Source organism: Alternaria ventricosa (genome assembly GCF_023758065.1).
Source record: "Alternaria ventricosa strain BMP 2768 chromosome Unknown scaffold_4, whole genome shotgun sequence".
Lineage (NCBI taxonomy): Eukaryota > Fungi > Ascomycota > Dothideomycetes > Pleosporales > Pleosporaceae > Alternaria > Alternaria ventricosa.
Genome location: NW_026055684.1, coordinates 1,570,019 through 1,590,434, shown reverse-complemented (window position 1 = coordinate 1,590,434; position 20,416 = coordinate 1,570,019). Strand labels below are relative to the sequence as shown.

The window sequence follows — 20,416 nt, the reverse complement described above, 5'->3', positions numbered from 1 at the left end:
GCCCAAGTTTCTCGTACTACTCTACACCTCTACGCCGACCACTATGCAACGACCCCACTACATCGTGAGAGCTTAGAATCCATCATCAATCCCCCTACTCTTCTCCTCTTTCCTCCTCTCATTATTGACGTCCCACCACCACTGATGCGTCTCCCACGTTGACTTCCCATCTTCCTCCTCCCAAGGCTTCGGACTAAGAATATAGTGTATGTTCTTAACATTCTCGTCCCTCCAGATCACATCATGCACGCCCTTATTCCTCAGCGTCTTGAGCGCATTGTAAGTATACGGCAGCGTAACCCAGCGGCCGTTGAACAGATCGCCCAGCAGCGATTGGTCGGCGAAGTCGTAGTCGCCGGATGCCTCGTTGGAGAGCTGCTCAAGGATCAGGTTGTAGGTTGCGAGTGATGGGTTTACGACTTGGAGGCCGCCGTTGGGCATGCGGAGACCGGCGGTTGAGGGGGCGCCTGTGTGTTGGGCTGTGGTGGGGTCGGCGTGTTGGGTTGTGAAGGCGCAGTTCTCTGGTATCCTAGAGATGTGTTAGTCTACATACCACATGCATATATGAGGGGGAATACATACCAGTCCTTGGGGTAGTGCGGCTTCTTGAGCGGATTGCACACGCATGCGTGGCTCGCTGCAAACACTCTATCGCCCTTGCCGCCCGTACTTGGTGCATCCAGCTCCAAATCCATAAGCTCGTCCATGTTCTGCAAGACCAACATGTCGCTGTCTAGCTGTACCACCCTGTCATACTCCTCCAGCGAGAAGGGCGTAAGCTTGCTCCAGCAATCGTAGAAGCGCGGGTCCGCCGTGAAGTCCTTGGACTTGATTGGCAGCAGGTACTTGACATGTTGCTTCGGTATGCCGCGCTCATCGAGTGCCTTGTGGCCTTCTTCGGGGAAGGTATCCGTGTACAGAGCGATGAGAGGGTACTTTGTGCCGTGCTTCTTGAGCGAGTAGTCGAGGGTAAGGAGACCGGTGAGGTATGCCGTGTTGGTGATGAGAGTCGTCCATACTGCGCCGACGTTAGTATCTGCGTCTTCCAAACGCGCCCCGCCAAACATCCAACATGCCTTTCTTCGAATCTACACCTGCAGCGGGCGCTGTAGTCGCACTCGTAGTCGCCGACATAGTTACCTAGAACACGTGTATCGAATGCGCGCGCGCCAACAAAATTGTCACAAAGTTAGTAAAAGCGACAGCAGTCGATTAGCAGCAGAAAGATCAAACCGCGCCATCCTCGGTCGCACACCATCGTAAGTGCATATGGAGGGGCAGCCGCTAACCTGGGAAGTCTATGAAGGAACCATCGTACCAATCTGGCAAGCCAATCTCAAGGGTCCAGCCCTGAAGAGACAGCACGTTTTAGTGCTTCGGGGGTCCGAACACCGATCTCTCGGCCCTGTCGACATCGTCACCACATCGCGGGCGCTTGTACGTTTCCGATATGCGGAACCTGCAAGTCGTCTATTGACCGCTGCTGACAATTCCACCGAGAATAATGGTTTGACTTGTTCGACGGCCTTGCTTCTCCCTACCTTCGCTTCTTCGTGATCTTTTGACGTGTTGAGTGCCCTTTGTGCTTTTTCTTGGTCGGGAGGCATGATTCCGATATTGTACCGGAGAACAGCGACGCGACAATGGCTACCTCAGCCCTGAACCTGAAAACTAGCGACTCACAGCCAGCGGCCACCGCGCTGATAGCTACGTCTGATGAGCCGAAGAAATCTCCCAAACACTACCGCGGCTTTGTAGCTGGGGTGTTCAGCGGAATTGCGAAGTTGTCTGGTAAATAATCATTCCTGCCAGCAAGGGCATTGAACATGGCTAACAAAGATAGTCGGTCACCCCTTCGACACGGTAAAAGTCCGCCTTCAAACGACCGAGAAAAGCCATTTCCGTGGCCCGGTAGATTGTCTGATGCAGACACTCCGCAAAGAAGGATTCGCGGGGTTATACAAGGGCGCTACACCACCGCTGGTAGGATGGATGTTTATGGACTCCATGTACGCAGACACATAGTCCCAAGCACCCCGTCATGTTCCTTATACTAACACCACAAAGTATGCTAGGCTCCCTAAGCGTCTACCGCCGCGTCCTCAACGACCGCGTCTTCAACCCCCCCTCACACCTCCAATTCGGCGAACAACAGCGTAAACTACCCGTATACGGCCACGCGTTAGCAGGCACAATGGCAGGATGGACAGTATCTTTCATCGCCGCGCCGGTGGAACACATCAAGGCACGTCTGCAAGTACAATACGCAGCGGATAAGAAGTCGCGTCTGTACTCCGGACCAATCGACTGCCTCAAAAAGATATACACCGGTCATGGAATGAGGGGTGTGTATCACGGTCTCAGTGCTACACTGCTCTTCCGCACATTCTTCTGCTTCTGGTGGGGAACCTACGACCTTTTTACGCGGCAGTTGCAACAACGTACTTCGCTGTCTGCTCCCGCTGTCAATTTCTGGGCGGGAGGTTTGTCGGCGCAGGTTTTTTGGTTGACGAGCTATCCGAGCGATGTGATTAAGCAGCGTATTATGACGGATCCGCTGGCACAGAGACGATTTCCGAGGTGGAGAGATGCCGCGAAAGCGGTTTATCGGGAGCAAGGCTTGAAAGGGTACTGGCGGGGTTTCGTGCCGTGCTTCTTGAGAGCGTTCCCGGCGAATGCCATGGCATTGGTAGCGTTCGAGGGTGTCATGAGGAGTCTGCCGGAATAAAGAGACGCGTACACCTTCACTCACACCCCCATATCTTTTTGGAATTAGCGACTCATAGCATTGTGATACCACTCATAGATGATAGATGTATTTTCTAGTCAAATACAATATAGCAAGAAGACGTTTCTCTTGTCGTCAGATAGATCATCACGTCGTTTTCGTAGCCTCTTGTCACATAACTCATACCTCATAGCTTACCCTTGCCGTCCTCGAGCTCGCAGAACGCCTTGAAGGTTACCAGGCCCTCTGCACCCTCCTCATCCTCGGCATCGACATCGCTCTTGATGACGACTTCAGCTGTGGCGCCAACAAAGTAGACGTAGCCCTCCTTGATCTCCTCTTCCTTCGGCCCCACGCTAATCGTTCCCTTGCCCTTGGTGCAGAGGATGATGCTTGGTCCATCAATCGGATCGAATGTCGCCTTCCCTCCAACCCGGTTAAGTGCAGTCCGTACTACAGCGAACTCGGGAATTGGTGGGTTGTACAGCTTGTTGCTGCTGTTGGAGCTGTACGCTGGTGCGTTCAACCTGACCTGTGAGTAGTCTCTGGGCTCCATCTTTTGCTCGCTGATCGGCGCATAGCTGTAGGTCAGCATCTTTGTTAGGTTGTCCACGTCCTTGAACTTTGGTGTAAATCCTGCGCGGACAACGTTGTCGGAGCTCGCCATGCACTCGATGATGTCGCCAGAAAGGTAGGCGTGGATGTCGTCAGCCTTGAGGAACATGGCCTCGCCGATGTCGAGCTTGACATAGTTCAAGAAGAACTGGACGAAAAGACCGATATCACCAGGGAATTGAGAGTTGAGGCGGACGACAAGGTCCGCGAGCTCTTTGCCGTCGTTGGAGGGTGGACCGCCGTCAGCGAACTTGTCACCCTCAGACTCCGCTGCCTTGACAAGCTCTTCGCTGGCAGATGATAGCGCGTCCTTGTCCGTGTTCATGAGCTTCGTAAAGGCAGATTGCAGAGCCTTTTTGTTCTCCTGCATATCCTCCTCCTTGTCCGAAGTCTCCTTGCCGCTGATGGTGTCCTCAAACTTCTTCGCTTCTTCTTCGCCGACGAGCTTGCGCAATGAAGGGACGGTCTTCAGGAAGTGTGCGATCTCGGCGAGGGGTCGGAAACCGCAGAGGCCGTCGAAGGGAGTGACCGCAATGGTCATTTCGGGCTTGTGGTTGTCATCTAGTGAGGTTAGTATTTCCGTTGGAAAGTTCCGCAGTTATGCTGACCTGGGTAGTTCTTAGGGTCGCTTGCATGCAGCTGTTCGGCAAGCTTCTTGTTCGGGTGTGCCTGGATGCTCAGGGCCTTGTTGATGGAGAGGACCTTGAACAGGAAGGGAAGCTTATTCTGATAGCGCTCGGCAATATCTGATGACAACAGGGCTTGGTTTTCTTCGAAGAGGTCGAGAAGCGTTCGCTGGGTTTCCTTGTCTTTGGAAGGGAGCGACGGGTGTGTGCCCATCCATAGCTGGCCGTGTCAAAGACGCGTCAATCGCAAGCTGGAATTTCATACCTCAGCATATGGCTTCTCCTCTTCAATCGAGAAGTCTGAAGCGTTTGCAGCGTGAAACTTGGCGGCTGCAGACTCTTTGCCGACTTTGCCTGAGTTGGTTCAGCATACCGCTGGGGCGAAGGTGAGTGATGACGCGGGGCACGCACCCCAGTCGTAGCTGTTCACACCTGGAAATAGTTAGTGAATGCCGGCTTGGATCCATTTTACTATCTGGACTTACCGCATTCCAGTCTGATAAGAGGGTTCCGCATCTTGAATCTGATTTTGGTAGAGTGTGGAGGTTGCGTATGTATTGCGATGCCGCGAATTGGCGGAGGAGCTCTGGGCGGGGTCCACTTGTTTGGTCCCGCACAATCGTCACCCTGCCGTTGGTTTAAGCTCATCCCCTCTCCCATGACTAGCGTACCCTACCCTGCATCCCGCCGACTACATGCCCCAACGTTGATCATCTGCCGCTACTTCCCTTCCTCCACCTCAGTCTGTCGCTTCCACACCGCCACATGAACTACCTGCGCCGCCTCAGGTAACACGAAAAGAGCTGGGGAGTTGACGGGCCACGACTTCCTCAATATGGCAGCCCGCAGCAGGCCCCGTGGTCAGTTGAAGGAGGAGTTCGACGAGGAAAGAGCCCTCTGGAACTCGATCAAAGCTGACGCACGTCGCGTTGATCAACTCATGGTACGAATATACTCTCTTCATCAACACCAGCATTACAATTGCATCTCTATTTTTTATCGCCAGCATTCCTCACCATGAGCGAAGTACCGCGTAATCTTCGCGATTCTAAAGGCTACTTGGGCCATGACCGGAATAAATATGGAAGAAACCCCCAAGAAGATCCAGAGGAGGAGCGGCTTCTCTGGGAACAGATCAAGACAGATGCCAGACGCATCGACAAATGCATGGTATTACACAGACCGTGCCTTGTCGCATGCATTATTTAAATCATCTACATCTAAATCCGCTCCCTTGCTGACATGCCGCAGAAAGAGTCGGATGCCTTGCAAGAGAAAATCGGCACCCTCGTCGCAGAACAGTCTGCTCGTCAGGGTTCGTTGCCCAACTAACTACTACATATTCGTCTCACTGTGCTAACCCGGCTAGAGCGCGGCGAGGAAACCTCAGCCCGTATTGATGACGAGCTTGAAGACCTTCTGCGCGACAACATACGTAATCTAAACGAGGCACAGACCCTTCTCCAACCGGTCGAAGGCGGTAATGATGTCTCCACCCAGATCCAACTCCTGGCTGCCCTCCGTCATGCGGAAGAGGCCCCGCCCTCAGCATCACGAGCCACCAGCGTTGGGCACGGAAAGTCTGGACGCGACCGCCAAGGCAAGCGAAAGCACAACGACAACATCGACGACCGCGACAGCATGGCTGCGGACAGTCCTGGAGGTCCCAGCCCAAAGGTCGTTATCAGCAGCCAGAAAGATCGACTGGTGGCCAAATCGGGCAGTAGCAGAGCAGGATCGGTGCCTGTTGCGAGAGAGGGTAGTGTGAAGATGGACGAAGACGACTCGGGTAAGGGTAAGATGGTTCTTCCTTCTTCCAAAACCAAGCCCACAATCAAGTACAAGACCAAGCGTTGAGCTGTACTTTGCTATCGGCGTTCACCTTAGACGGCAGACGATACCCACTGGCATATTTCCTTTCGGCTTGTTCGAGGTTTGTAGTCGGATAGGCAAGCTCATAATCTCACCTCATCTGATCTCATACTTCTTTTCATGTGCTGATGCCACCATGTACCATCTCTTCTATCACAGCGCCCTTTTCACACATCATCCCATGTCCCTTCAGACACCACGTCAGCTGACGATATTATTACAGAAATCCGACCGCGTCTTTCGCCGCAGACAGAGGTCCTCTATCGGAACAACGCGAAGAACCGCTCTTCGGCATCGTCCATGTCGTTTGAGGGCGAGGGCATCCTATGCCGCGTGACATCCGTAATCGGCGAAGGAAAGCAACGCCGCTACGAAATCATCGATGCTGATCCAGACCCTCCAACACCATCAGTACCCTATCGCGCTTCTGTCAACCACCTGATTCCCATCCCACCACCCTCATCAAACACCACATTGCCAGACCTTAGCAAAGGCAAGAATGTTCTCGCCCTCTACCCAGGTACCACTACCTTTTACAAAGCGGAAGTGGTGGCTGTCTGGAAGCAAAGTGATGGCAAGGTCAAGAAAGAAGACGGTGGCAAAGAAGGAGATGGTGTGGACAATCTCGTCAGATTAAGGTTTGAAGGTGAAGATGAGGCAGATCGTGAGATGAGTGTAGAAAGGAGGTATGTGCTGCCTGACAGGTAGATGGCTGGCACTTCAGCTCCCAGGGGGGATGGACTTTCGGTCATAGTAGGCTCGCATTGAATCTCATTGTGGAGTGTTGGATACCATTGGGGGAGGTTGTTCTTTGGCATGGGCTGGCTGCGAATACCTCTTGTGGTACATTTTTGCTTTTTACCCTCGCATACTTTAGTCACGCTTTCTTTACCTAGTACTATCGATACCTTATTACCAAGAAGTCATACCCATCTGCAATCGTTCGCGGTATAGTCAAGCCATAGAGTATGGCCAAGCCACTAGCACCAAAGCAAGCAAGCGCCATCTGGACACGTCCCAGAGCGCATCGCCAACAAGCCTCAAGACTCCACAACCCGTACCAACTTGACCCCGCACAAGACGCAGAAAAGCATTCTATACCCCGATCTAGTGTCGCGTCACTGAGAAGATCTTGGTAGGCGCCTACGATCCCACCATCATACTTCCAATCCAATCACAAGCGCGACTACTGAAGCCATCAAGCCCGCGCCGCACGCCGACTCCACCAATATCCGCAGCTACCTAATCTCCACCACCCACCCACACTATTGTCGCCATGAACAACTTCTCCTTCCTCGAGTCCTCCCAACAACAAGCCGCCCAGCAACAGCACAATCAAAATCGCCCTCCGCCCTCTCCCTCACATTCACAAGCCGGCAGTATTGCAGGATCGCAAGTTAACGGCGGCGGCCAGAACGGCGTTCCAATGGTTAATGGCCTACCCAGCGGCGGCCAGCAGACGGATATGAACCATCTGTGGGCGGTGGTGCAACAGCTGAGTCAATTGCTAGAGGAGAATAAGGCGCAAACGAGGGGTATCGTGGAGGGTGTCGCTGCGATACAAGGCAGGGCTGCACAAGAAGACGGGGGTGAGGTCGGTGGGCTCAATCCGAGAAGTGCAGGTGGAATGGGCATGAGGGAGGTTAATGGAGAGATCAATGGTATGTTAAGTCTGCATTGAGAGGGTTTAGACGGCAATAACCGTCTGGACTCGGATGAACACATACTAACACACATCACAGCAGCGACAGTAGCACATCTACAATCACAGCTCTCGAGCGCACAAACGACCATCGCCTCCCTAACCTCAACCAATACATCTCTCTCCGCCCTCCTCACCGACTACGAATCCGCTTTAACCCTTCTCCTCGATAAACTTCGTCCGTACGCCTATTCGCAAACCTCCGCGATGCTCGCCTTACACAAACACTACCAAGGGCTTCTTGATCAAGAACGATCGACGTCTATGGCACTGCGGCTAGAGCATGCAGACTGGCAGGCCGGGTTGAGTCGCGTCGCGGAGAACGCAAGGAGTGCGCTACGATGCCAAAGTGAGGTTGAACAGGGGTTGAGGGGCAGATGTAAAGAGTTGGGTGAGGAAAATCGCGTGTTGAGACGGATGGTGGGGTGGGAAGAGAGGGAGAGCAGCGATGATGAGGCCGAGGACAAGGCATAGTTGCGCTCCTGTGAGATATTATGGGAGGTATAGGGTTCACGCATTTTTATTATGCATAGCGTTGGCGTTTGGGGATATCACAAGTCGGTCACGCTTCAGGAGGGGCATACCCACGGCTGGCGTATTCTTTCACCAATTGGACGACACTGGAAGACAGGAACGTCAAACATACTCAGTTGCAAGCTTCCCCGTTGCTTTCAAGCAAATAAAATCCTGGATATATTGCCACGCGAAAGTAAAACTGTTCACCGAATCTTCCATTCGAAACCGCCCCAAATTGTACACAGGAAGTTTGACTATACGGGACGCAGCACCCGACCCCTGGAGCCACCAGCATCTCCACCATTCTCTCCATAACGATAGAAAATCGCAACCCACCCCACGACATGATACGCATCCGCTTCCCTCACAACCCCCATATCATCTCCTTCAAAACCATGCACATCATAAGTACCATCGCCTTGGTACACAACCGAAGCTACGTTGTGCATCTCGCAAATAATGGTGTGGCCCTCTGATCGAAGCCAGGAGCGCGTGTCGGTCACGTCTTGTTGCGAAACTGTGGGATGTGGGGGAGGGAGGTCGGCTAGTGAGGCGGGTGAGGGGAGGGGGAAGAGGGAGTCTGTTGATGGAGATGGTGAGGGTGGGGATGGAGTTGGTGAAGATGGGGATGGAGATTGGGAGCGGGAATGACGGCGCTGTATTTCTCCTTGGGGTGATGTTTCAACGTGCCTGAAATCGTGTAACTCGTGTGAGGCTCCTACGACAATCTCTGCGTTTAGTTCTTCCCGGAAACGTCGATGGATAGCATCGTTGCGTGCTATGATAGCCTGCACGGTTGTGCGGCTATTCGTTGGATTTGATTCAGAATCGGAAAGTTCGAAGCTTTCGGGATGGGGAAGCTCAGAGGACTCTGCCGTGGTTGCGTCCTCGAGGATTTCGCCTTCCTCTAAACCTTCCTCGTCCTCTTGGGGATGGGCAGATGCCCATCGCTCGTGAGTCTCTGAATCTTCGTCAGGCTGACGGTCGTCATCGTGTTGCTCTTGCTGGTGATCCTCATTGCCCTCTGCGTTCTCAGCGGCCCTCGCTTCGAATTCTTGCATATTTTGCGGGACCCAGACCTCGCCATTCATGTTGGAACCCGTAATCATCCAGTTCACACAGTTCACTAGCCCACTGCGTCTCGCCTCAAGCTCCTGGCTTGCCCAAGAGTCAGCAAGACCGTCCTCGCTGAGCCTGTTCCGGATATGATTCGCTACGACAAGCTCAAGCCAGTTGTCCCCGATCTCTTCATGCCAGTCGCATATGAACTGGTGCGCTTGGGGATGATGTTCACGATGCCAATGCCTCCTCACTTCGCATACAATGTACACAAAATCCGGGTGACCATCCCAGCTTTCTGCATCGTACCATGAGTCAGCGTAAGCCATAAGCCAGTAGTAAGCCTCGCGGTTGTATACACCCTCGTTGTGCTCTTCTTCGTTGTCGCGTATTTGTTCGGGTGTCAGAGCATTATGGAGACAGAAGACCGTCCGGCACATGGGACAGGCGTTGCGGTTCTCACTGGCTGAATTCATCCAGTTGAGACAACATTCATTGTGGAAGATGTGGCCGCATGGAAGGCGCACTGCAACGCCATTGTCCCAGTTGAAGTCTTCCCAGCATATACTGCAGGAGTCGGGAAGCTGCTCGGAGTACTGAACGGACCCATCCATTGTAGCTATGAATTGCCCCATTGCGGGCAAGTCTGGTATGACACCATCTTGCTGGTCAGGAGCTGAAGCGGAAGTTTGCATCGACATGGTTGAGTTGAGTTAGGGGTGTTGCTTGCTTGACAGTTGGAAGCAAACGAGTGGAAGCTTATATACAGACTCCTTGGGGTACATCGGATCTTTCCCACAGGGAAAGCGATGCTCAGTACATGTCGCGGGTAGGGTATTTCACTTCGCGAATCGCTACAACTGTGTACCCCACATATACTGCTACCTATAGCAATTCACTATGAAGGCAATCACAAGGCCATATATAAAGCGCCAGAAGCTGAATCGCCCACCGCTGCAATCCACACCGAGATTGCACTCGCACAACACACTCAACCAGATCGCACATCCGCAGCTAGTATGGTGTCCAACAACCTCCCCAGCCTCGAACACTTCCTCGACGAGCGAATCCATCAACAAGCCCGAGACTTCGAGGCCACCAGCGACTCCAACTGCGCGATCTGTCTGGAGCTCCTGGAGGTAGACTCCCAGGAACCGAGTACCCGCCTCGCTCAACTCCCCTGTCAACACACACTGCACCTCCAATGTCTACGTGACATGACAGAAGGCTACACTGACAACCGCAACAAGTGCCCAAGCTGCCGACAAGAGCTCTTCGAGCTAAACCTGCTACCACCAGCAACGGAAGCGCTGGCGCGGAAAGAAAAGGAGACGTATTACGATCGTGATGCCTCTTTTGACACCAAGCGCTATACCGAGCTATTGACGATCACCGACAACCTTTTCGACGAGCAACGCAGACTCCATGGAACTGGTGCGGAATGCTATGTCGGGATTCCAAAACGTGTATGCGCATCGCGGATCCAGGCGGGCCTTCAATGGGTTATGATATGTGAGATGCACGCTGCGGCTGAATCCGCATGGTTGGAGCTTGAGGTTGCTCGGCGTGTAGAGGACCAACTTAGACATGCTAATATGTTGGAGACTTGGTCCGGCCGTATCTTCATGGGTGCGCTGGAGGTTATGCAGCATATGTTCGATGAACAGTTCCAGTGTTCGGATGATGAACGCGAGCCCGAGGATCGTGTTTCGGTAATGGACGAGGATGAAGAGGACGTTGAAGGAAGTGAAGAGGAACATGCACGACCAAACCCAGAGCCTTTAAGGGGATCTATGAACGAGATTTTTGGCGGAGCTCTTTCAGCGCCGGGGACGCCTACACCTCGGGATTATCGTCCTATCGAACAGTCTTCAAGCCCTCCGAGGGCGACACCACCACTACGAATATCTCAGAGTCTCCCACCACCAAGCCGGGATACGACATTGATGGTCGAAGACTGGCGTAGAGAGACGCATTCAGCACCGTCTGCTGCAAGTTCGCCTACGTTTTCACATACATTATCAGACGACAGAGTTGCAGCCGGGATAATTAATAATGTCGGCCAACAAAACCAAAGCGCTCAGCAGCGTTTCCTCCAAACCCGCGAGAGACTTCGGCGAGATCGAGTCAACGTCCTTGAGATACGTAATGTGGCCTCGGCGGAATAATATGGGAACCGGGCGCGACGGATCACACTGCTTTCGGGCGTTGTAATTGGGATTGTGAGGGATGTTGATGGATATGACATGGTGGGTAGTACGGCTGTATTTTGGCGTTGGAAAGCACAGGGTTGACGTGATTCGAGTGCGTTTGGACGTCAAACTGCCGAGTGATAGGTTGGTTTGCAGGCTACAAACGCTGTTTGTGCGTTCGATCGGAGTGGTATCGATTGCGTCGTTGGCTACGATCGTTTGAGGTTCGTGAGGCGTGACTTCCGTGCGGTGTCCTCGGGACGACATGGTGTTTTGAAAGAGGTGATGGCGTCATTGACGAACGACATTCACGCCGACAGCGCATGTTGGACGTCACGCTGGTAAATTCTTCGTCCCATGTACTCGCCCTCTAGCGCCATCTCAGATATATAAGTACCTTTCCAATCCCCCTAACTTCTTCTTTCCTCATCACTCAGACATGGTCTGACCAAAAATGACAACCCTCAAATGGGATGTCCGTCCAAAAACACGATTCTTACCTGGTCATGTTTTGCTGGAGTTGAAAAGAAGATAGCGACGTCGGTCAACATGGCTTGAGATGGTCTGTTGACATGGCGCACTAAATTTTGATTTGAGACATGCCTTTATCATGACTTCCACACCAGATTTTTGTACTCATGCATAAAATAGACATGAATAAAAATAGGAGATTTTGAAATAAGCAACGATTAGAATAACGGACGAATAATCATCCCAACTCGCATGCCCAGACGTCCGCTCGCTAACCCCCGTCCTTACCCCAGACTTCTACCTCGGCACAACTAGCAATCCCCCGCTTACGCACCTCACCACCTTCACATCCGTCCCCCGTCCGAGACCATTACTAACGCGATTAAGCTACCCGATGTGTTATCTCGGACTAGTCATGCCGTTTGTGCAGTGGCGTCAGCAGAGATGCCTCGGGGCGTAATAGCACCGGTGGATGGGTGTGCTGGGTTACACCATGCATGTATCGCGACTTCCCATCTCGAAAAGTGTCGTTGGTATATTTCAGACATTTGGATCACTAAGCAGAGGAAGGAATCGGTAGAACGTGAGTTACTATTCCTGTGTGTACGTGTACTTGATTGAGTGGTTGCTGATGGATGCCGAATAGGATTTCGTTGACGCCTATATCGTCTGACTCTGCAAGCCATCAACAAGGGCTACGGCACGGAGCGCATCGTGGATACCAATAGTGGGCCAAGAACCAAGAGTGGTAAGAGTGGACCCCGTCATTACAAGTTGATTCTCGTGCTCGACATCTTTGCGACGTTTCCTCAGCCAGCGCATTGAACCGCCACCATGGTGATCAAATCCCGCTATTCGTTCCCTATACCCCAGGTCTCACTACCAACGTACATCTTTGATTCGCCTACTGTGGAATTACCGAAGGAACCGTTTTATCTTTCAGCAAGCGAACCTGAAAAGTACAACATCTCCTTACACGATCTCCGTCTCTATGCGAAACGCTTCGCTTCAGGTCTGCAGCGCGCAGGCCTCCAACCAGGAGACCGCGTGTTGCTCTACTCGGGAAATACGCTCTTCTTCCCAGCAGTGGTGATGGGTATCGTCATGGCAGAGGGTGTCTTTACCGGGGCAAATCCCACCTACATTGCCCGAGAGCTAGCGTACCAATTGAAAGACAGCGGAGCGCGCTTCATGATATGCGCAGAGGGCAGTTTGGACACAGGAATCGCAGCTGCAAAAGAAATTGGCATGAGTCCTGAGCGCATCTTTGTCTTTGACGATGGTGTTGCCACGTTCGAGGGCCGTAAAGTGGAGAAGAATACGGAACTTGGAAATGTGCGCCACTGGACCGAACTTCTCGATACGCCAGAACGCGGCGACGCATACTCATGGCCCGAATTGAAGACATCAGAAGAGCTTGATCGAATAGTTGCGCTGAACTACTCCTCGGGAACGACTGGTGTCGCCAAGGGTGTCATGATAACGCACAGGAACTACGTCGCAAACTGCAGCCAACAGATCCACATCCAGACCACCAGCCCCGATTACCAAGAGAAGCTAAAGACGAAGAAGTACCTCTGCTTTCTGCCCATGTATCATGCGATGGCGCAAGCCATCTTCTGTTTCGGTGCGGTAAAACAGCGCGTACCGGTCTACATGATGCCCAAGTTTGACTTCCTCGAGATGCTACAGAATGTGCAAAAGTACCGCATTACGGACATGGTTCTGGTACCACCGGTCATCGTGGCCATGGCAAAGCACCCTGCGACGAAGAAATTCGACTTGAGCTCCGTGACGGGCGTGTCTTCGGGCGCTGCCCCACTCGGCCGGGAAGTGATTGAGGAGTTCGAGCGGCTATGGCCGAACGGCCAAGTCAACGTCAAGCAAGGCTACGGCATGACGGAAGTCACCTGCGCAGCAACTACATTTCCCCCATCTGCCTACTCGTCCAGCTTCTCTGTCGGCGAAGTCCTAGCAAACTGCGAAGCAAAGATCGTCGTAGATGACGACGGCAAGGTTGAAGCGCGCCAAGGCGAGAGAGGCGAGATCTGGGTCCGCGGACCCAACATCATGAAGGGGTACTGGAACAAGCCCGATGCGACCAAGGAGACTCTCACAGAAGATGGGTGGTTGAAGACGGGAGACGTGGCATACGTGGATGAACAGAATTACTTCTTCATAGTTGATAGGAAGAAAGAATTGATTAAGGTCAAGGGTCTGCAGGTTGCACCTGCGGAGCTGGAAGCGCTGCTGCTGGACCACCCAGATGTGCAGGACGCGGCTGTTATTGGCGTTAAAGCGTAAGTTTGCCCGCATACTCTACAGTCTGTATCAACTGCTAACCTTTTCCAGTAATGGCGATGAATTGCCTCGCGCTTACATTATGCCTCAGTCGCCCGACAAGGCGACTCCGGAGACTGCGGAGAATATCAAGAAGTGGCTGGCTGAGCGTGTCTCTAGACATAAGCGCTTGGAAGGTGGTGTGCATTTCATTGACGCGATTCCGAAGAATCCTTCTGGCAAGATTCTGAGGAAGGAGCTGAGGGAGAAGGCTGCGCTGAAAGATACCAAAGCGAGGTTGTAGATTTGATAGAGGCGTTTATAGAGAGGTAGACTCTTAGTAAGAGAGCGATTCAGCGTTCCGAGTCAGCTATCGTTTGATCGGGTACGGGATCCAAGTCAAAGTTGAGGTCCTCGCTTCAACGCCTTTCTGTCCAGAATATCATTTGTCCCCGGATCATGGATTTGATGTCTTCGTGATTTTTGCTGCTTTGATATATACATGCAGCATGCTCCGCTCGTGACTAACACGTTCATCGACCATTCCCGCATAACACCTTAGTTGCTTCGCTGTCCGTTCTTGGCCGCCCTCAGCTCGTCCATCTTCTTGACCCGCTCCTTGAACTCGTCGTACTGGCACTTTTCGTATGAATGCCTCTCGTTCTAGAATTCCTGTCAGCCGCCCGCTCTGGCTCTTCTTCATCCATTCTCGCGTACCTCGCACTTCCATGGTAGGTAGTACTCCTCGTACCGACACCGGTTCAAGGGGATAAGAAGATGTGCGCATGAGTCTCGGTAGGGAAGCGGTAGTTTGGCGGCGCTCATTTCCTCGCGGGTAGCCTCTGCGGTCCCGTCAGTTTCTATTACTTGAATGCGTAGGATGCGTGGGCCGGCGTACTCCTCGGCTCACCGTCAAGGCCGACGGCATGCTTGATGGTATCTGTGACAGTCATACTGGCGACCCGGGTTGTTGTTTATCGTCAATGGCGCGCGGGGGGCTGGTGGGCGGAGGGTCGTCGGCGGGCGAGCTTGGTGAGGTTCACTTGGTGTCGGCAAAGGCAGCTGATGACCCCGACGCTTGGCAGGGCAGTCGCGAACGCGGACTCCAACGCGCCTTCCCCCAGGTCTGACGCGAACCGCAGACACGCCTTCACGAAATCACTTGACACGCCCCAAGACACCTTGTACAGCTCATCGAATGGTGAAGATGCCCCCCGCGCCCGATGGCAAGATTTACTCGGCAACATACAGTAATGTGCGCACTCCCCACTGCTTGCGACACCTTAGTATTGCGACGATGCACTGACAAAGCCCGCCTGCAGGTCCCCGTCTACGAGTGCAATGTCAACGGCAACCATGTCATGCGCCGCCGTGCCGACGACTGGATCAACGCGACCCACATCCTCAAGGTAGCCGACTACGACAAGCCTGCGCGAACCCGCATCCTCGAGCGCGAAGTCCAGAAGGGCGTGCATGAAAAGGTCCAGGGTGGTTATGGCAAATACCAGGGCACATGGATACCGCTGGAGGAGGGACGCCATCTGGCAGAGCGGAACGGCGTCCTGGACAAGATGCGCGCCATTTTCGACTACGTCCCCGGCGACCGGAGCCCTCCTCCTGCGCCCAAGCATGCGACTGCTGCGTCGAATCGCATGAAGCCGCCCAAGCAAACTGCGGCTGCGGCTGCTCGGAATGGTAAAAACGTCTATTCGCTTGAGTCTATGCAGTGTAGGAGGTCACTCTCATTGGTCGTTGTCAAGCATGGATACGGGAGATTGGGCTGACTGATATCGCAGCATTCGTGACCACCAGCGCGCAGTCGCAAGTTAGCGAAGAGCCGTACGAGGCCTCCCAGATCAGGTCGCAGATCTTCCGCGAAGAGACACCGGATAACGAGACTGTCATTTCCGAGTCGATGCTGGGCGACGTAGATATGCTGGATTCATACTCGACGGGCGGCAACAGGAAGCGCAAGAGGGGGATGGACCAGATGTCTCTGCTCGATCAGCAACACCAAATATGGGCAGACCAGCTGCTGGACTACTTCATGCTGTTAGACCACGAATCCGCCGTCTCATGGCCCGAACCACCGCAGAGCATAAATCTGGACCGCCCGATCGACGAGAAGGGACATGCAGCCATGCATTGGGCGGCAGCCATGGGCGATGTGGGGGTCGTGAAGGAATTGATACACCGGGGCGCGCGCATTGATTGTCTATCGAACAACCTGGAGACTCCCCTCATGCGCGCCGTCATGTTCACCAATAACTTTGACAAGGAGACTATGCCCAGCATGGTCAAGATCTTTCAGCAAACAGTTCACCGGACAGATTGGTTTGGAAGTACCGTATTCCACCACATCGCAGCGACAACGAGCAGCTCGAACAAGTACGTTTGCGCGAGGTGGTATCTCGACTGCATCATCAACAAGCTGTCAGAAACATGGATACCAGACGAGGTTACGCGGTTGCTGAACGCAGTAGACCAGAATGGCGACACGGCGATCATGATTGCTGCGCGGAACGGGGCGAGGAAATGCGTGCGAAGTTTACTGGGACGTAACGTCTCCGTAGACGTAATGAACAAAAAGGGCGAGACGGCAGACGATCTGATCAGGGAGCTCAACAGTCGACGACGAACGCATGGACGCCCACGGCAAGCTTCATCGTCACCTTTCGCGCCGCCACCAGAACACCGACTCAACGGACACGTCCCACATCTAGATGGCGGACCGCTAATCCCGGTGCCATTCCCCAGCATGGCTGTCCGAGAACCTATCGAGTACCGCTCACAGACCGCTTCAAATCTCATGAACAAAGTTGCGCCAACGCTGCTAGAAAAGTGCAAAGAGCTAGCCGAGGCATACGAATCCGAACTGCAAGAGAAGGAGGCAGAATCCTTCGATGCAGAACGCGTAGTCAAGCGACGCCAAGCCGAACTCGAAGCCGTACGGAAACAAGTCGCCGAGCTCCAGCTCATGTCGAATGGCATACACATCGACCTCAACGACGACGAAGCAGATCGGCAGCAAGAAGAAGAACTGCGGTTACTTGTGGAAGAAGCCGAGTCCCTACTTGAGATTGAACAAAAAGCCGAGCTCCGTCGACTATGCAGTAGCATGCCGCAGCAAAACGCCGACACTTCGCCTGTTGATGTGACAGAGAAGATGCGACTGGCCCTCCTACTCCACCGCGCGCAACTTGAGCGGAGAGAGCTCGTCCGAGAAGTCGTGAGCAATCTCAGTGTGGCAGGCATGAGTGAGAAGCAAGGCACGTACAAGAAGCTCATCGCGAAAGCGCTAGGCGAGCGCGAGGAAGACGTCGAGTCCATGTTACCGGAGATTTTGCAGGAGTTGGAGGAGGCGGAGACACAGGAACGGGCGGAGGGACTAGATGGAAGTCCGTTGTAGGGCTTTTGTGGTGAGGTTTTGGGCTGGATTGGTTCGGTGGATTAACGAGTATTTATGATCAAGATAGCGAGACATCTATCTCTTAATGTATACATGTATTCAGGTCTGTTCTACCGTTTGGCGATATGTCTTTCTCGCAAGCTACGCGCCTTCATCAACATTGCCAAGAGGATGTCGTGCGCCAAGTGGTATCAATTCTCACGTGTCGCAAGCATGCCATGTGGGTACGCACTTGTTGGGTGCATACGGTTGGAGTATCAAGACTTTTTTCAGGGTTTCTAACGCATCTTGTATAAGGAAGGAACTAAACAGGTGCGCTGAAGTCTACGTTGGTATAAGAACGTAAGTTTGTACTTGACCGAAGACGATGTAGCCTTCTTAGCTTTTTTTTTGTTATACTTTGTGGGAGACACATGCCCAGTCTTTTCTCTGAAGGCAGTAATAGGATCACTTGCGAAGAAATAAAGAGCCGAAAATGGACAAAGGCGGGCTATGAGAGCATCACTCATGTCTTATCTCTACAAGTCTTGTGCGCCTTCTATTCTGTTAGTTTTCGCAACCACCACCCGTGGGCGTCTCTCCCCTCGACCAACGACGGCGCCCAGTTTCCAACCCAAAGTACCTAGGTTACCGCGTGTATCTCGAAAACATCCGGCCGCGCTCATGGTTCGTGAGTGTGCCGCTAATGCGAGACACTTGCTGGCACATGGGTGCCTAGTTGGTGTGCGTGGGGTCAAGGTCTCTCACATGACCCTGGACGCAAGGCGGCTCGCTCGATCGCGCATGAGGCTAAGATATGACGTGCTCAGACGGACTGCGGTCGACACCCAACCGTCACGACGGACGTGATGGAGCCGGAGAGCGTGTCTTTGGAGGATGGAGATGAAAGGGGGAGCGTCTAAGTTTGTGGGCATGCTGGGACGCGTGGGCACGGAGGTAGCTGGCGCGCGATTGGACAGTGGGCTCTTGGAGCGGAGTTCTCGCGGAGGTTACGGCACCTGGGGATGCAGGGGCCGCATCGCATTGTGAACACCTGGATATCGCCAGCTGCTTACCACGATCCAAGACAGCATAGTGTCCTGCCGCCCAAGACTATCACACGCGTGCAGCGGTCCCACTCACCTACCATCCGGTACTGTCATTCGCTTGCGCCTCCACTCACCTTATGCCTGCTGAGTCCATTCCGCTGAGGAAGAAGCCTCCGCCGCATCCTCGCAAGACGCTCGTCCACACCCTCTCCGAAGACTTCACCCTCGAGCCCCCAAATAGAAGTACCTCGCCCGTCGTCGCTTCCGGCTCGAGTTCCCGCCAACTCTCTCGCACACGCTCTTCGTCGCGCCAACATCGCAAAGCCAACGGCAAGTCTGCGCTCAGAGAACCAGATAGCCCTGGCAATTCAGAACTCGAGTTCGACGACTGGGATGAACACGACGCGGCTATGCCGTCAGATCTGAGACCCTCAATGGACCACGCCGAGTATGGGCGCGCGAATGCGCCCCTGCTCGGGCGCAAGACGGAGGACGACAACATGGACGACGGGCTGTTGGGAAGGAGCACACATCACTTCCACGAGCGGGATCCCGAGATGCAAGCCAAGCACGAGACGCGGAAGAAGTACACCTACGCCGCCTTTCTGCTTGCGCTGAGTCTGGTGAGCTTCACAGTGCAGACCGAGACGGCGGTATACATCCAGCACCAGTTGAAATGGGAGAAGCCGTACTGCATGCTGTACATGACACACGGCTCGTGGATAGTGCTGTGGCCCGCAACTCTCTTCCTGCTGCGACTCCAGCACTGGAATGAGCCATGGCCGACCTTCTGGCGGCGCCACGTCCAGCTGCTGCGCCAAACCGCCCTCATGGTCCAGCACCAGAACCTACACCCCACGCCGCGCCAATCCCAAGTCTCGCCCGTTCGCTACATGCTCAAGATGACAGCCTTCATCACATGCGCCCTCACACTCGCAGGAGGAAGTTGGTACGTAGCCGTCAACCAGACGACAGCCAGCGACTTGACCGCCATCTACAACTGCTCCGCCTTCTTCGCCTACGCCTTCAGCATCCCCATCCTCCACGAGAAAGTCCGCGCCTCCAAAGTCGTCGCTGTTGCCATCGCCATCGTGGGCGTCTTCGTCGTCGCATACGGCGACCAGTCCCCCGCAAAGCACGGCTCCAAATCCGGAGGCGGAGCCGGCGGCGATAAGGCGCCCCCGTCGCACGAAGCCGAGAACCGCGCTTTTGGCAACCTCGTCATTGGCATTGGCAGTGTCTTGTATGGCCTGTACGAAGTGCTGTACAAGAGGCTGGCGTGCCCACCAGAAGGCGCCGCACCGAACAAAGGTGTTATTTTCGCGAACCTGTTTGGCAGTCTAATCGGCGCGTTCACGTTGAGCGTGCTGTGGATTCCGCTGCCGTTTTTGCATTATATGGGATGGGAACTGTTTGAGCTGCCGCATGGAGAGCAGGCGTGGATGATGGCAATCAGTGTTTTGGCCAATGCCAGTATGTTTACCCCTTCGCTCCTTCCCCAAAACACCGCAATACTAACGCTCTACGCAGCCTTCTCAGGAGCCTTCCTCGCACTCATCTCCCTCACCTCGCCGGTCCTCTCCTCCGTCGCCGCCCTCCTTACCATCTTCATCGTCGCGCTCGTCGACCAGCTTCTACCCCCGCCGCTCAATTCGCCTCTTACACCCGCGGCTATTGTTGGAGGACTTCTCATCATCGGCGCGTTTAGTCTGCTGTCCTGGGCGAGTTACAAGGAGATGGATGAAGAGAGAAGACATAAGCTGGAAGAGGCGCCTAGTGAATTGGATGATTAGATGGGCGCGTCCAACCAACGACGATCCCGATTTCAAGCCTGTTTTCCAAGCCAAACGTACTACTGGAATTCCTCAATCTTTCTTGAAGAAAGTTGAAAAGCCAGTCGACGAAGAAGCTGCAAAGG

The 20,416-nt window shown here is 53.7% G+C and overlaps 10 protein-coding genes across 10 annotated transcripts; 6 read left to right on the top strand and 4 right to left on the bottom strand.

The window, feature by feature from the left end:
- Positions 1-72: 72 nt before the first annotated feature.
- J4E93_003215 (uncharacterized protein) lies at positions 73-1,134 on the bottom strand (the record flags this gene model as incomplete). The annotated part of the gene is made up of 3 exons (XM_049341155.1): positions 73-529; positions 583-1,018; positions 1,077-1,134. The coding sequence occupies 3 exons, from the start codon at positions 1,132-1,134 to the stop codon at positions 73-75; spliced, it is 951 nt and encodes a 316-aa protein (XP_049202037.1).
- A 509-nt stretch (positions 1,135-1,643) lies between these two features.
- J4E93_003214 (uncharacterized protein) lies at positions 1,644-2,728 on the top strand (the record flags this gene model as incomplete). Its single annotated transcript, XM_049341154.1, has 3 exons — positions 1,644-1,791; positions 1,844-2,009; positions 2,068-2,728. 3 exons carry the CDS (start codon positions 1,644-1,646, stop codon positions 2,726-2,728), a joined length of 975 nt encoding a protein of 324 aa, XP_049202036.1.
- Positions 2,729-2,915: 187 nt separating this feature from the next.
- Positions 2,916-4,485, bottom strand: J4E93_003213 (uncharacterized protein; the record flags this gene model as incomplete). The annotated part of the gene is made up of 5 exons (XM_049341153.1): positions 2,916-3,904; positions 3,952-4,189; positions 4,235-4,323; positions 4,381-4,401; positions 4,455-4,485. 5 exons carry the CDS (start codon positions 4,483-4,485, stop codon positions 2,916-2,918), a joined length of 1,368 nt encoding a protein of 455 aa, XP_049202035.1.
- A 319-nt stretch (positions 4,486-4,804) lies between these two features.
- Positions 4,805-6,549, top strand: J4E93_003212 (uncharacterized protein; the record flags this gene model as incomplete). Its single annotated transcript, XM_049341152.1, has 4 exons — positions 4,805-4,912; positions 5,221-5,284; positions 5,339-5,764; positions 6,065-6,549. 4 exons carry the CDS (start codon positions 4,805-4,807, stop codon positions 6,547-6,549), a joined length of 1,083 nt encoding a protein of 360 aa, XP_049202034.1.
- Positions 6,550-7,117: 568 nt separating this feature from the next.
- On the top strand, positions 7,118-8,017 carry J4E93_003211 (uncharacterized protein; the record flags this gene model as incomplete). Its single annotated transcript, XM_049341151.1, has 2 exons — positions 7,118-7,502; positions 7,584-8,017. The coding sequence occupies 2 exons, from the start codon at positions 7,118-7,120 to the stop codon at positions 8,015-8,017; spliced, it is 819 nt and encodes a 272-aa protein (XP_049202033.1).
- Positions 8,018-8,313: 296 nt separating this feature from the next.
- Positions 8,314-9,732, bottom strand: J4E93_003210 (uncharacterized protein; the record flags this gene model as incomplete). Its single annotated transcript, XM_049341150.1, has 2 exons — positions 8,314-9,685; positions 9,725-9,732. The coding sequence occupies 2 exons, from the start codon at positions 9,730-9,732 to the stop codon at positions 8,314-8,316; spliced, it is 1,380 nt and encodes a 459-aa protein (XP_049202032.1).
- Positions 9,733-12,615: 2,883 nt separating this feature from the next.
- On the top strand, positions 12,616-14,365 carry J4E93_003209 (uncharacterized protein; the record flags this gene model as incomplete). The annotated part of the gene is made up of 2 exons (XM_049341149.1): positions 12,616-14,081; positions 14,134-14,365. The coding sequence occupies 2 exons, from the start codon at positions 12,616-12,618 to the stop codon at positions 14,363-14,365; spliced, it is 1,698 nt and encodes a 565-aa protein (XP_049202031.1).
- A 254-nt stretch (positions 14,366-14,619) lies between these two features.
- Positions 14,620-15,014, bottom strand: J4E93_003208 (uncharacterized protein; the record flags this gene model as incomplete). Its single annotated transcript, XM_049341148.1, has 3 exons — positions 14,620-14,724; positions 14,779-14,903; positions 14,960-15,014. The coding sequence occupies 3 exons, from the start codon at positions 15,012-15,014 to the stop codon at positions 14,620-14,622; spliced, it is 285 nt and encodes a 94-aa protein (XP_049202030.1).
- Positions 15,015-15,259: 245 nt separating this feature from the next.
- Positions 15,260-17,470, top strand: J4E93_003207 (uncharacterized protein; the record flags this gene model as incomplete). The annotated part of the gene is made up of 3 exons (XM_049341147.1): positions 15,260-15,316; positions 15,384-15,789; positions 15,858-17,470. The coding sequence occupies 3 exons, from the start codon at positions 15,260-15,262 to the stop codon at positions 17,468-17,470; spliced, it is 2,076 nt and encodes a 691-aa protein (XP_049202029.1).
- Positions 17,471-18,635: 1,165 nt separating this feature from the next.
- Positions 18,636-20,291, top strand: J4E93_003206 (uncharacterized protein; the record flags this gene model as incomplete). The annotated part of the gene is made up of 2 exons (XM_049341146.1): positions 18,636-19,971; positions 20,029-20,291. The coding sequence occupies 2 exons, from the start codon at positions 18,636-18,638 to the stop codon at positions 20,289-20,291; spliced, it is 1,599 nt and encodes a 532-aa protein (XP_049202028.1).
- Positions 20,292-20,416: the final 125 nt, after the last annotated feature.